The 15,331-nt window shown below is 46.1% G+C and overlaps 1 protein-coding gene across 7 annotated transcripts in view; it reads left to right on the top strand.

Moving 5' to 3' along the window:
• Positions 1-15,331, top strand: part of COL5A3 (collagen type V alpha 3 chain) — a 128,292-nt gene that overhangs the window by 64,598 nt on the left and 48,363 nt on the right. For all 7 annotated transcript variants that reach the window (XM_053369420.1, XM_053369417.1, XM_053369409.1 and 4 more), the window contains 5 exons: positions 3,726-3,779; positions 6,652-6,696; positions 8,882-8,935; positions 9,702-9,746; positions 10,101-10,154. In XM_053369420.1, coding sequence (XP_053225395.1) covers positions 3,726-3,779; positions 6,652-6,696; positions 8,882-8,935; positions 9,702-9,746; positions 10,101-10,154 — 252 coding nt within the window. The remainder of the gene's footprint in view (positions 1-3,725; positions 3,780-6,651; positions 6,697-8,881; positions 8,936-9,701; positions 9,747-10,100; positions 10,155-15,331) is intronic.

Raw genomic sequence — 15,331 nt, 5'->3', positions numbered from 1 at the left:
TAGCCGTGGACATGCCTTAGACTTGGTGTTCACCTCTATGGATGTTGGTGATCTGACACTAACTAAAAGCAAAACAAAAGAAGTGCCATGGTCAGATCACTTCCTGGTGCAACTGGACTTCTCCGCAACCCTTCCCCTCTGCAGGGAGGTGGGACCGATTCGGATGGTCCGCCCCCGCCACTTAATGGATCCAATTGGCTTCCAGAGAGTGGTAGGGGATGCTTTATCCCAAGTTGATGGCCTTTCGGCTGATTCCCTGGTGGCACGCTGGAATGTGGAGTTAACCAGGGCTATTGACTGTCTGGCTCCGAAGCACCCTCTCCGATTGCATGGAGCCCGGACAGCCCCGTGGTTTTCCCCGGAGCTGAGGGTGATGAAACAATCGTTGAGACGGCTAGAGCGCCGGTGGCGGAAAACTCATTCTGAATCAGACCGGACACGGGTTAGAGCTCAACGTCGAGCCTACCAAGTGGCAATGGCGACGGCGAAGAGGGCTTTCTTCGCCGCCTCCATTGCATCTGCAGAAAACAGCAGCAGGAGACTTTTTCAGGTGGTTCGCAATCTATCGGAACCACCTGTACCACCGGGGCCTGGTAGGGACCCCAAGATCTCCTGCAATGCTTTTGCAAAGTTTTTTGCAGATAAAATCGCTCAGATTCAGAAGGAGGTAGACTCCACCGTGGGAGCAGGGCCAGGGCGGGAGAGTGCTAGAGTTCTGTCTGGTCCTGTTACATGGGATCAATTCCAATCTGTTACCTCCGAGGATGTGGACAGGCTGCTTGGACAAGTGAAACCGACCACCTGTCTCCTTGATCCTTGCCCATCCTGGCTGATAAAAGCGAGCCGGGAAGGGCTGGGCGATGGGCTCTGCGGGGTGGTGAATGCTTCCCTCTGTGAGGGAGCCTTCCCAGACCCGCTGAAAGAGGCGGTCATTAAACCGCTTCTTAAAAAAACATCTTTAGACCCGGCCAATTTGGCCAACTATCGCCCAGTCTCAAATCTGCCATTCTTGGGCAAGGTGATTGAGCGGGTGGTTGCTGAACAACTCCAAGCACGCCTGGAGGAAACGGACCATTTGGATCCCTTCCAATCGGGATTCAGGCCTCACCATGGGACTGAAACTGCCTTGGTCGCGCTGGTTGATGATCTCCGGCGGGCTAGGGACAAAGGTGAGAGCTGTTTCCTAGTTCTGCTGGATCTCTCAGCGGCCTTTGACACCATCGACCATAACATCCTTCTGGACCGTCTAGAGGGGCTGGGAGCTGGGGGCACTGTCATACAGTGGTTCCGCTCCTTCCTCCTGGGCCGTGTCCAGAAAGTGGTGGTGGGGGATGAGTGTTCAGACCCCTGGGCTCTCACTTGTGGGGTGCCTCAGGGTTCTGTCCTCTCCCCCATGCTTTTTAATATCTATATGAAGCCGCTGGGAGAGATCATCAGGGGGTTTGGACTGGGTGTTCATCAGTATGCAGATGACACCCAGCTCTACCTCTCCTTTAAATCAGAACCAGTGAAGGTGGTGAAGGTCCTGTGTGAGTGCCTGGAGGCGGTTGGAGGATGGATGGCGGCTAACAGATTGAGGTTGAATCCTGACAAGACAGAAGTACTGTTTTTGGGGGACAGGGAGCGGGTTCGTGTGGGGGATTCCCTGGTCTTGAATGGGGTAACTGTGCCCCTGAAGGACCAGGTGCGCAGCCTGGGAGTCATTTTGGACTCACAGCTGTCCATGGAGGCGCAGGTTAACTCTGTGTCCAGGGCAGCTGTCTACCAGCTCCACCTGGTATGCAGGCTAAGACCCTACCTGCCCGCGAACTGCCTCGCCAGAGTGGTGCATGCTCTAGTTATCTCACGCTTGGACTACTGCAACGCGCTCTACGTGGGGCTACCTTTGAAGGTGACCCGGAAACTGCAATTAATCCAGAATGCGGCAGCTAGACTGGTGACTGGGAGTGGCCGCCGGGACCACATAACACCGGTTCTGAGAGATCTGCATTGGCTCCCAGTACGTTTCCGAGCACGATTCAAAGTGTTGGTGCTGACCTTTAAAGCCCTAAACGGCCTCGGTCCTGTATACCTGAAGGAGCGTCTCCACCCCCATCGTTCAGCCCGGACACTGAGATCCAGCGCCGAGGGCCTTCTGGCGGTTCCCTCATTGCGAGAAGTGAGGCTACAGGGAACCAGACAGAGGGCCTTCTCGGTAGTGGCGCCCGCCCTGTGGAACGCCCTCCCATCAGATGTCAAAGAGATAAATAATTACCTGTTATTCAGAAGACATCTTAAGGCAGCCCTGTTCAGGGAAGTTTTTAATATGTAACGCTGTACTGTTTTTAACACTGATTGGGAGCCGCCCAGAGTGGCTGGGGAAACTCAGCCAGATGGGCGGGGTATAAATAATAAATTATTATTATTATTATTATTATTATTATTATTATTATTATTATAAAATAAAAAGAAATAAAAACAATGACTAGGCCAGGCTAGATCAAATGTCCCTCTTAATCCTGCACTCTTTCTCTGCACTCATCCACACTTTAGTTTGGCCTGAGCTATCCAGGCACGGGTTCAAGAGGTTTTTCTTTTGTCCCACCTGGGGTTTACTGCTCAATCAGAACAAACTCAACAGTAAACTGTGGGTTTTCTCAGGGAAACTGGCAGGACAAAATAAAAGCTTCTTGAATTTGTGCCTGGAAATCTCTGGACAAAAGGAAGTGTGGAAGACTGGAGGAACCAAGGGGTAAAACTGTCTCTGGACTGAAGAACTTTAGGCTGCCGTAGTGAAGTTGGATGTTCAAGTGCTCCCACATAAAAGAGAAAAAGCTATGTTTTTTCTGGGAAGGAGCCTTCTTCTTAAGCTGTTCTTTTTTTATGCGCAGGGAATGTTTTGGTGGGGAAGCACTCAAATGTGCAACATTGCCACCTACTGCCTATAGTGGTACAGTCCAAGAGAAGATTCTCTTCCCCTCTGCCCAAGATTCTATACTGGGCTGCCCTCAGTGCTGGATTTATGTGTAAGCTAAACAAACTACAGCTTAAGGCCCCACTCTCTTGGGGGCCCCCAAAAAATTAAAGGAAAAAAACTGGATGTACATTTCCAAAATGTAAGATAAAAAACAAATAAAATAAAACCGACATACAGCAACAGTGTTTTGTGTTGTGTCGGCTCCTATGATGTAAGTAATGGGCCCCGCCTGCTATATAAAGGGCCCCATTACCTTCAGTAGCTTAGGGACTCATCAAACCTAAATCTGGCCCTGGCTACCCTAAAGGCATTCTTCCTGAATCTGTCTGATGCATTTTTAAGGCCATTTATACTGAGGCGGGATGAAGCACCTGCTCAGGTGGTGGGACCTTCTTATTGGCAGCTGCTGGCAGAGGGCAGGGAACAGAACATTGTGACAACATAATGCAAAGTGAGGCATGACAGACATTGCAGAAGTGGAGAGAAGGGAGGACCTTTACTGTAATGGCTACCTCTTTGGGGTTGCATTCCATTATAGGAACACTACAATTTTCCATAAATTTGATTCTGCGTATTCATTGCAAGTATAGTCTTTGCTGCAAGTTTTCTAGCATGTACTTCTGGGATGGATAAAGGTTTGCAAAAGGAGGCTCCACTGAAAATAAAATAATGGTTGGGGCACACTTGTCTGAGAATGTAGAAAGGCCTTCAGAAGAACATGCAGTGCACATTATTTAGGCATCACTAACATGTCCCTCTTTTTTCCTAGGGTATCCGTGGTTTGGCTGGCTCACGAGGCGCTCCTGGTCCCCCAGGCCAGATGGTATGAATCCTTTTTCCTCTCCCCTTCCTGCGCTTGGAGAAAACAGAAATGAATTCAAGGGGAGGGTTGGACTAGGGGGCTTCTTCGTCCTTCCAATTCTGTAATTATTCCATGGTTCAGTGAATGGGAAGAATAGCATTAAGAGGCAACGTTTAACACATCTGAATTCCTGCTCTGCTATTTGCAACTCAAAACTTGACCTTACCATTTGAATTTGGGGCATTGTTTAACTTTCGAATTTTGAGTTTGGTTTTGAGATTTGCTTTTGATGTTGTGGTATTTATGTACAGTGGTGCCCCGCAAGACGAATGCCTCGCAAGACGGAAAACCCGCTAGACGAAAGGGTTTTCTGTTTTGGAGGTGCTTCGCAAAACGAATTTCCTATGGGCTTGCTTCGCAAGACGAAAATGTCTTGCGAGTTCCTGCGGGGTTCCCCCCCCCTTTTTCCCAAGCCGCTAAGCCGCTTAACAGCTGATCCGCTAAGCCGATTATCAGCTGATCCGTTAAGCCGCTAAGCCGCTTATCAGCTGATCCGCTAAGCCCGCTAAGCCGCTAATAGCGCTAATCCGCTAAGCCGCTAATGGGCTTGCTTCGCAAGACGAAAAAACCGCAAGATGAAGAGACTCGCGGAACGGATTCTTTTCGTCTTGCGAGGCACCACTGTATGTATTTAAGGCCCAGTGCAGATATAACATCTCCCAATCCTCATTTAGGAGATTAGGCATGTGCTGTAGATTTGCTTTCTCCCTTCCCTCTTCTCTTCCAAATGAACATTGTCTACTCTTTCATGGTTTGTTTTAACCACAGTTTAGCATCACCCTGCACAAGTGCTAGCCATAGGCTGTGCCCAGATGGGTGCATTATCTTGCAAATGGGTCATTCTTCATGTTTTTTCACTCATATAAATTTCTGTTCCTCTGCTTGCCATCCCCCAGCTCTGTGCTTGGCAGAAAATATCCTGAGTATGTTGTTGTTTTGCCTCTCTCCTCGGTCACCCTTCCCCCAGTTAGTTTACAGAACTAAACTTGTTTGTTTGTTTTTTTTAAAAAAAGAAAAGTATTTTTGTACACTTCTGATGTAATAGGATTGTGCAAGATCTGTAATAATAAAAACAAATAGGCAGTGCTTTAGTGCTTAGAGTGGGTGCGTGCATGTGCCAAGCTTCCTGTAAATTTAGAAAATTCCTCTCCCAGGCTTCTACAACTGTCTTCCAACTTCAGCTTAAAGCTCCCCAGATCTGATCATGTTGCTGGGAGAGAGATGAATCAGTTGCACTGTTTTCTCAAACCTCTCCAAAAGTCTCCTGCAGCATTTCAGAAGTTTGGGGGCATTCACGTTTGCCATTTCCAGCTGTTTCCTTTAAAAAGTCTCTGACAGCTCTATGCCCTAGGGCAGTGGTTCCTAATTAGCTAAGTACTGCAGACCTCCTGTTTTTCAAAAGCTTAGCCTTAACCCCCATACTCTTGAAAATTTTCATATCTCTACATACCCTCCAACATGTCCCAGTAAAAAACCAGGATGCATGTTTTGAGGTGCCATCAGAGTATGGCACCCAAAAATGGGATGTCCTGTTTTCAGGACAATTGAGGGGTATGGAATCTCTGTGGTAGTGTTTGTTATATGAATGGTGCCACAGACCCCCTGGGTGGGTTACATGGACCCCCTGGGGTCCGCAGACCACCAATTGGGATCCACTGCCCTAGTACTTCCTCCTACAGCTGCAAAGGCTCTTAGAAAACAGCAAGAGGCTTCCACCCCCCCCTCTCAGCAACACTATTCCCAAGGTGCTTTAAGGTGAAGGTCAGTTGGAGATGGCTGGGAAAGAAGAATTACCCTAGTTTACAAGAAGACTGGCACACGCTTGCTGTCCCTCTCTATTCAGAGGACTAACTGGACCCAAGCATTTATTTTTAGAGAATTTGTGCACGTCTGCTCATGCAAGGAGCAAACAGAAGAAGGGGCATGGCAATAGACACCACACAGTGAAGGTGAGGCACACACACACACACACACACTGCACCAAGGAGCACAAGGAGGCATGATGGGATATTTGTTATGACTGGATTTTCTGCAGTAAGGAAAATTCTGAATTGAAGGAGGAAAAAGTACAGGCTGGCATTTTGAGGAGGACGATGTCATGTGGATGGTGTGGATGATGCGAAAAGCTTCCAGGCATGAGCAGCACAAAGTCCACAATAAACTGCTGTGTGGAATGGCCTATAGTTTGCATGAGCCAGGATTGTGCTAATAACTGGTTTGAAAAAGGGGTTTAGAGAGAATTTGCAAGCTGTGCTATTAAGCATGAGCCTCACAGCAGACACAGCAATACCCTATAGTTAAATTAGATAATGGAAGGGAGACGGGCATTCACATGGGAGATTGGAGGAGTGAAGAATCATGTGAGTGATTAGCAAACTCATAATTTGATAACTGTGACCAGGAGATTGGAAATATTACATCTGCATTGGTTCTGAAGGGCAGAACTCACATTTCAATGGCAAAATGCCAATGACTTCTCAGAGTAGCAGCCCAAAACAAAACAAAAAGCCCAAATGGAGACTAAATCTGAGAATCCTGAAGTTAGAATTTGGAGCTTCCTGTTTTGAAACTGAAAAACAAGAAGTAGTTCATAAGACTCTAATAGGGGTGCCATATATCAAACAGTGAAAATCCGGTCAGAGAAGTTGTTGAGCTTTTGAGGGTGAGGCAAAGTTGTTGAGTTTAGCGATTTCTACCCAGACACTACTTCTGACTTCAGTATTCTGGATATGTCCAGGAAATTCTCGACGTATGGCAACCCTAGATTCTGATACAGTTTCATTCTTGGCACGTCTTTTGAGTTTGTTCTCTGTTGTGTGTTCCCATCCCACAGGGTGTCAGCGGTATTGATGGGGCCCCTGGACACAAAGGGAACTTGGTAAGAGACACAGACAGTTGTGAATTTCCCTGGTTTATGGTAAAGGGAAAAATTGACTATGCTCATGTGATAAGGCAGAGACACAGCATGGCTCCTGACAGTCCGGCTTTTGTGTGTCACATTCCTCCAACCAAGGGTTCATCTTCTGCAATGGGTAATCTTCCTCCTCCCTAGGTGGACCCCGCCTGTGTTGCTGTTCCAGGACAGTCCACCCTGTTCTATCAAGAAATTTCTCGTCTTGCCCAGTAGCTCAAAATGTGGATAGAGAGGCCTCAATTTGCTGCATCTTCTCTTCCAGCAAGGCAACCAGCCTGCACTTGCTGCAGATGTAGTTTTGCACATTCCTGGCAGGAAAACAAACGTGTCACAGGTGTTGCGGTCATGGCAGCAGCTCCCTCACCATCCATGTCTCTTGGTCTCATGTACACCATGAGACAGCGCTCTGGGCCTCCCTTTCATAGCACCCTTGCAAATGCCCCTGTTCACCTAGAATTTAATTCCTACGATGCTGTGGAATCTGCTATTTACTGGAATGAGATCCGGAATATGTAAAGGAATAATAAAGGAAATTGGTCCATTGAGTATGTGAAGCAGAGTGCATTTTCTTAAGGTCTCCTCCATAGATCTGTGCTTAGGAGGTCTTCCATTGGGCTTAAGCTTTGGAAACACTCAAATTTCAAGCTTTCATTTTGATTTAAAACATTGTAGCCTAATCTACAGTACAAAGTTTGAGATCATCACAAAAGATGCATCAAGAAGGGCAACCTACAAACTAGTCCAGTCATTTTGATTTAGTAATGTAATTTTAAAGGAGTCTTTGCATGATACCAATGGGATTCTAACCCAGTCAGAATTCTTTTGGCCTATCTCAGATTTTAGCCTCTGAATTAGTTGCTTAATTGGAGGATGCATATCCAGAAAAACCTAAGATCCAGCTGAAATAGTGCATTTAGGTGCTTTCATTATGCGTGAAGTCATGGGGAGGTGGCTGCATTTATAGTGCAAATTCACACATGAATGCTGAGATTTCTGCAGGGTGGTATTTTTTATTTTTTATTACAAGGCAATTTAATTCAGTAAGTAAAATCACACAAAGAGGAAGTATGCAATGAAGTCATTCCATTTGTGTAAGGACTTCCACTTGTGCATCGGAACCTCCCCTCCCTCTCTTCTCCCTGCCCCCTGATCTGCTCCAGTACGTTGGGGGAATCCCCAGAATAAATTTGGGGGGCACACATAGGGAGGAGAGTAAGAAGAGGTTCTGTTGCACAAAAAGTCCTTGCATAACTGGGACAATTTTGTTGGATCCAACCCATAGTTTTCAATCAAGCTTTCAATTTTGTAATTCATATAGTTCCTAAACAAAGTACATGCTAACTTGCTGCTGTAACAATTAACACAAGCTGATTTGCAACTAAATGCAGCCTTTATGCTACTGAGGAGCATAATCCAAAATCTTTATTCATGTGGCCCACATCCTTTTGCACTGCAGAATTATGTCTCCTTAGAGACAAAAGAGTCAATTGTGAAATAATGGATGTCTTGTTTTGCTTTCTGTGCACTTGGAAGGACATTGTAAACAAGATCACTCATTCTGAAGATGAAGGCTACACTATTACCACAGAATTAGGTGTGCTCCTCCAGCATATTTAAATCTATTGCTGGATTGTGGCCTAAATGTCAAGAAAAGCCTAGAAGCAACATATAGTAATTACTGTACAAAACGGTGCTTTTGTTGATTTGTTTCCATGTGATAGATCATAAGCACTCATGTTCTTTGCCTATCATGCAGTTTAATTATTTGGACTGGAGCAATAAATAGGTTAGCTCAGGTTAGCTCAGCGAGGTTAGATGAGCCAGTTCCTAGTCTCTGTGCAGAATTTTGTAACTACACTGAGGTGCTTCTACTTACCTTTATATGAAATCAGACCCCAGCTCAATCAGATAACTGCTGAGGAAGGTTTAGAAGTGGTAAATGCAGCCCAGCATCATAGTGCCAGTATCCCAGATGGTCAAAGACACAAACCTTCCCCTTTTCACACTTTTCATTTTTCAAATCCCTCCAGCAAATTTAGCCACAATTTTGTAGCACTTTGTGTGTTGTCTCTTTTGCTCTATGCTACTTATGTAGCTGTAGCTGTATATGCACAGAATATTGATTGACTGCAGGATTTCATGTCCCCAGGGCATTCAAGGTGAACCAGGCCCCCCTGGACAGCAGGGAAACCCTGGATCTCAGGTGTGTGTTTTTCACTACAGCATATGTGTATGTGATGTGGGGAGGGCAAATTAGATGTGATAGAAACATACTGAACCTTTCTTAAAACAGCAACAAACAGTTGATACTGTGTGTGTTGGGGGGGGGGTAATTTTGAAGGGACTGTGGCATGCTCTGGCCAGGGGCAGCTAACTCTTTACTCCCAACTATGGTCTCAACATAAATGTTCTCTGCACATAGCTGCTGTTAACCCCAGGGTTGAAGTTCCCCTTAGTATCTACTTCAGTCCTGAGAGTGATAACCAAGGGTACTAGGGTTGGGCTTCATTGGGTAAAGACTGGGGAACATAAAACATATGGAAAGATAAACACTCTCAAGATGTGATAAGAGCCTGCTTTGTTCCCTCCTTTACAGGTGAAATGACAGGCAGGCACACCAGCAAATTGAATGCTGGTTCAGCCATCAGTCTCCCCACTCACATTTCAGATGCACAGTGCACCTACTTATTTTTAAAAGTACTACCTGAATATTCTCATCATGGGGGAGCACCTTTCTGATATCTTGGGGGTCCACAAATCAGTGCTGTGCACAGCTGATCTACTTGAAACCTGCTCCCCTGCCCCAAGTTTAACTCTGGAGGAGAGAATGTATGTTTAAAATTGAACAGAGCAGCCTAAGTGCTCTGAAATCTGTCTTCACCTGTAGAAGCATCAGGAATGTAGGACTGTTCCCCCCCCCTTTTAATTAATATTTGCCTCATCCCCTCTAATTTGCTTCTTTCTCATAGGGTCTGCCTGGTCCCCAGGGTCCTGTTGGGCTTCCAGGCGAAAAGGTGAGTTGGAGCATGGATGTTTTGAGCCTCGGCATGAAAATATTGCTTATGGGCTGGGTGGGTGTGTTTTAGAGGCCTGCTTTGGAATGTACTGGTTGGCCTGTTGCAGTGTGTCCAGATACATGCTTTTCGGTCTGGGAGATCTCTGAGCTGTACTAGAAAATCCCTGTTCACAAAGCATTTCTTGCTACTGTCGGGATTCACACCTCCTTTGCCATTCACATTTAAAAGGACAAGTTATGGGGCAATATCAACACAAACACATTTACATCACAGTCCCTATTTTCCTGCTCTGCCTTGAGCAAGACAGGATTCAAATAGTGCCTTGTTGACCATCCCTTTTCTTCCTTGCAGGGCCCACAAGGAAAACCAGGGATACCAGGAATGCCTGGGGTGGATGGACCTCCAGTAAGTGCCAAGGATCCACAAACCGTACATGACAATGGGTGTTTCCTTCTGTAGTTGCTGCAACATCTGGATCAGTGGTGGCTGGTGCCCATTGAGACTGGCTGGGTAGACATTAGGGACACAAACAGAGGTTGAGCCAGAGCCCATGACAGGCAGAACCAACTAATTATAGTGGCCCCCTCCCACCTTCCTTCCTGCTGAGTTCTGCAAGGGCAACACTTGGGCTCATCCACATTTCGGTTTGCCATGCCGCTTTCCTCCAGGAAAACCCTCTCTTTACCACTGAATCGGATCAAATGTCAGTTGGGTTTTCTGCAGACTGACCTTTGCTCTGATTCAGTGGCAAAGAACAGGTTTTCCTGGGGAAAGCGGCGGGCAAATGGAAAACCATTCAGACTTCTGCCTAGAAAGCATGGGACAGCAGAAAACCGCTTGGATTTGTGATTTCTAGGCTTGGAGCAAGTGGAAGTGTGGATGAGCCTTTAGACTAAGGAGCTGGCAGGCAGGGTCAAGCTCTGGACCAGTTGTAAACAGGAAGGCAGGCAGGTAGGGGCTAGGTGGGGGGCAGGCTGAGTTTGGTAGGTTTTGGATCCTATTCAACTCAGTACATAACAGTAGGGTAGTTCACCCTAATGTACCAACATGCATTCTCACTCGCGGAATCATCGCCTTGTTGTGGTGAGTGGGCTTGCACGTTCCTATGACCCTTGTGAGCGAAGCCGTCGGGAATCTCGTACTCCCAGCAGGGTCACCCAAAGCGGTAAGGTCAAAGGGAGGAGCTAGGCAAAGAATGATCCAAAAAGTCCTCAACAGCAGAACAGGTGGATGATAACAAGTGGTATGTTACAACAGCTGTGAGGCGATGAAGGCTGCAGCAGATAAAAATCTACCAGTTGTCATGATCCTCATGCCATTGGAATAGAGCCTTACTGCGAAACTGGGCTGGTGAGCGTGCACTGATCTACAAATGTAAAACAAATTTATGCACAGGCGTCTTCCAAAAACCCATCCCAAACCCAAACCCAAAAAAGTCCCATGGCAATCGGCAGATGGTAATGGTGCAAGACTGTGAAATCTGGAAGCCGCTAGTCATGAACCGGCACCTGGGCAGTGGATACAGATTCAATCTCTCTGACTCAAGGAATGAGGCAGTTGAGCAGCCCTACTTAGGATCCACTCTGCTCACCCCCAAAAGGGGGAGGGGCTAGAAAAGGTGCCCTAAGCATAGTCTGCCTCCCCTTTCCCCCTGACTGGATTACTGCACCCAGTGTGGTGCACCCAGCGGTCATAAAGGACAACTGAACTTTGGAACGTGGAATATACAGACTTTGTTGGATAACACAGATAATGAGCATCCCGAACGCAGAACTGCCATCATTGCGGGAGAGCTGTGACGTTTTAACATTGATATTGCAGTGCTTCAAGAAACTCGAAGAGCAGGTGAGGGACAACTGAAGGAAGAAAAGGGAGGTTACACATTCTTCTGGAAAGGTCTACCTGAACAAGAACGTCAAATACATGGAGTAGGCTTTGCTATCATAAACGATCTTGTGAGGCTCTTGTCAGAAGTCCCTACCGGCATTAATGAGTGACTTTCAACCCTTTGAATAAAAACTAACAGTCTACTATTTTAAGTGCTTATGCACCAACACTGGATGCTGATGAAGACATTAAAGAAAAATTTTACTCTCAGCTGGATACCATCCTATCAGAGACACCTAAGACACATAAAATTATCCTCCTGGGTGATTTTAATGCAAGAGTTGGCCAAGATTTCAATCTGTGGCCTGGGACCAGGGGTGTAGCTAGCTGCTCCAGCACCTGGAGAGGCAGGGGCGAGGCGATCCACGCAAAGGAACACTGCGGTGATCCGCCCAGGGGGGCAGCACAGTGAGCTGCCCACGGAGTCTGCCTGGCGGATGCAAGCCCCACGCTGCCATTTTGGACAATGTGGGGCCCCAAGCCACCGCGTCAGTCCCAGGGGAGATGCATGGCTCAGGCGTGCTGCAGGCCCCGCGGTAAGTGCTGCCTCCGTGGTGTGCCATTTTGTCACTCCCTCAGGGATAACACCTGGGGTGGACTGTACCCCCCACACCTCCCTTCCTAAGCCCCTGCCTGGGACTATTGGGAAAGAAGGAATTGGCAACAGCAACCAGAATGGAATCTTACTTTTGACGATATGTGCAGCACACAACCTTGTTATTACCAACAGACTCTTTAGACAAAAAGCAATAAAACATCTTGGAGGCACCCCCGGTCAAACCACTGGCACCTCTGAGACTTTGTAATTGTCCGAGCTGAAGATCGCCATGATGTGCTCCTTACCAGAGCTATGATGAGTGCCGATAACTGCTGGGCAGATCACTGATTAATGCACTCCACAATGGCTATCAAGATTATACCTCAACACAGGCTTCAAGGAAGGAAACCAAGGTGCAAAATGAACACTCAAGCCCTTCAAGATCCTATTAAGCAGGACTGCTTCCAAATGACTCTTAAGGACCATCTGCTTTTGGAGTTCCCTGGTAACAGCAAGGAACACTGGACCAAGCTAAAAACATCCATTATTGCAGTCTGTGAACAAACTATTGGATACCAAACCAAGAAACACCAGGACTGGCTTGATGAGAATGACAGTGAGATTGAATGCATTATTGACAAGAAAAAGAAGGCCTTTTAGATCTTGCAAAGAGATAGAAACTGCTCCACTAAGAAAAAAACCTATGCCAATGCTAAGGCTGAAATTAAAGAAGAACCAAACAACTAAAGAACACCTGGTGGATAAAAAAGTTCAAGAGATCCAGCACTTAGTCAACACTCATGATGCACAGAGTTTCTTTAAAGCCACAAAGACCATCTATGGGCCAATAAATCATATAGCCCCTACACTCAACAGATGGTACCACACTTCTAAAAGATAAGCTATTGTACTGCGCTGAAAAGAACATTACCAACATCTCCTTAATTGCATCTCCCTCATAGCTGCTGAGGTCCTCTCACAAATTCTGCAAAAACAAATTAGAGATGAGCATGTAGTATTTCCAAATTGGGAGAGCTGTGTACAGCTATTAACCAAATGAAAAACAACAAAACCAGCAGACCTGATGGGATACCTGCCAAAGTCTTCAAAGTGGGTGGAATCGAACTTGCACAACAACTTCACAAGCTCAGCAAAAAAATTAGAGAGAGAGGAGATCCCAGCAGACTTTAGAGATGCCAAAATTCTCAGTCTCTTTAAAAAAGGTAACAGAATGGATTGTGGAAACTATCAAGGCATCTCTTTATTAGCTGCAGCCAGCAAAATTCTTGCAAGGATCTTAGCAAACCGTCTATTAACAATATCTGAGGTGACCCTTCCTGAATCCCAAAATGGTTTTAGACCTTCTAGGGTGACAGTGGACATGATTTTACCAACTGACAGCTTCAAGAAAAATGCAGAAAGCAAAAGCAACCCCTGTATACGACCTGACTAAGGCATTCAACACTGTAAATTGTAATGCCATGCCCTGTGGACTCTCCTTCTGAAAAATGGCTGCTCAGATAAATTTGTGAACATCATCCAGTTCCTCCATGATAATATGACAGCAACAACCGCAGATAACAATGGTTCTCAAAGTAAACCATTCACAGTGGGATCAGGTGTTAAACAAGGTTGTTTTATTGCCCCAACTCTATTCATTATTTTCATTGCAATGATCCTACACTTTGCCGAAGGGAAACTCCCCTCTGGAGTAGAAATCGTATATTGAACAGATGGAAAGTTCTTCAATCTGAGCAAGTTGAAAGCAAAGAGTAAGGTTACTGTAACTTCTGTCATAGAGTTTCAATATGCTGATGACAACGTAGTCTGTGCACGCTCAGAAGATGACCTCCAAACCATCCTAAATATCTTTGCAGAAGCTTACGAAAAGCTTGGCCAATTGCTCAACATTCAAAAAACCAAAGTGCTGCATCAACAAGCACAAAACAACCCTTCCGCAGCAGCACAAATCCAACTCAATGGTGTAACGTTGGAAAATGTCAGTCACTTCTTCTACCTGGGCAGTTATCCTTCCACAAGGGCTGACATTGATGCCGAAATCCAGCATCACCTGAGCTCTGTGAGTACGGCTTTCTCCCAATTGAAGTGCAGAGTGTTTGAGGACTGGGACATTTGCAGGAAAACCAAAATGCTTGTTTACAAAGCTATTGTACTACCAACCTTATTGTATGCTTGTGAAACATGGACCACTTATAAACGCCATCTCCAACTCCTCAAAAGATTCCATCAACAATGTCTCCAGAAATTTTTACACATCACTTGGGAAGACAGGCAAACTAATGCCAGTGTACTGAAAGAAAAAAAGATCAGCAGTGTTGAAGCAATGATTCTTCAACATCAACTTCGTTGGACTGGTCATGTTGTGCAGATACCTGATTATAGTCTTCCAAAGCAACTACTCTATTCTGAAGTTAAAAATGGTAAACGTAATGCTGGTGGCCAACAAAAGAGGTTCAAAGACTCTCTCAAGGCAAATCTTTAAAAATGTAGTATAAACACTGACAACTGGGAAACACTGGCCTGCGAGCGCTCCAATTGGAGATGGTCATGGGTTTTGAAGACGCTCAAACTCAGGACAAAAGGGAGAAACACGTTAAGAGGAAGGCACGCTTGGCAAACCCTCACCATGACCACCTCCCACCCAGAAACCTATGTCCCCACTGTGGAAGGACATGTGGATCCAGAATTGGCCTCCACAGTCACTTACGGACTCACTTTTAAAACCGTGTTTATGGAAGACAATCTTACTTGGCTACGAGTGATCACTAAAGAAGAAAACCAACCTGCATTGATCAGGATGGAAAGAAACCCACAGAGAGATCTATGTTAATGCTGTGGGATGGGGGAAAAGCCTAGCAGTTTGAAAGCATACCAGTGTAAGTAGATAAATAGGTACCACTGCAGCAGAAAGGTAAACATTTCCATGTGCTCTGGTTTCTGTCACGGTGTTTCGTTGCACCAGAAGTGGGTTAGTCATGCTGGCCACATGACCCAGAAAACTGTCTGTGGACAAAAACCAGCTCCCTCGGCCTGAAAAATGAGATGAGCGCTGCACCCCATAGTTGCCTTTGATTAAACCATCCAGGGGTCCTTTACCTTTTTACCTTTTATCGAGCCTGGTTCAAGCTCTTACCAT

The sequence above is a fragment of the Podarcis raffonei genome, chromosome 2, assembly GCF_027172205.1.
Source record: "Podarcis raffonei isolate rPodRaf1 chromosome 2, rPodRaf1.pri, whole genome shotgun sequence".
NCBI lineage: Eukaryota > Metazoa > Chordata > Lepidosauria > Squamata > Lacertidae > Podarcis > Podarcis raffonei.
The sequence above is the reverse complement of the archived record's forward strand: the minus strand, read 5'-3'. Positions and strand labels throughout refer to the sequence as shown.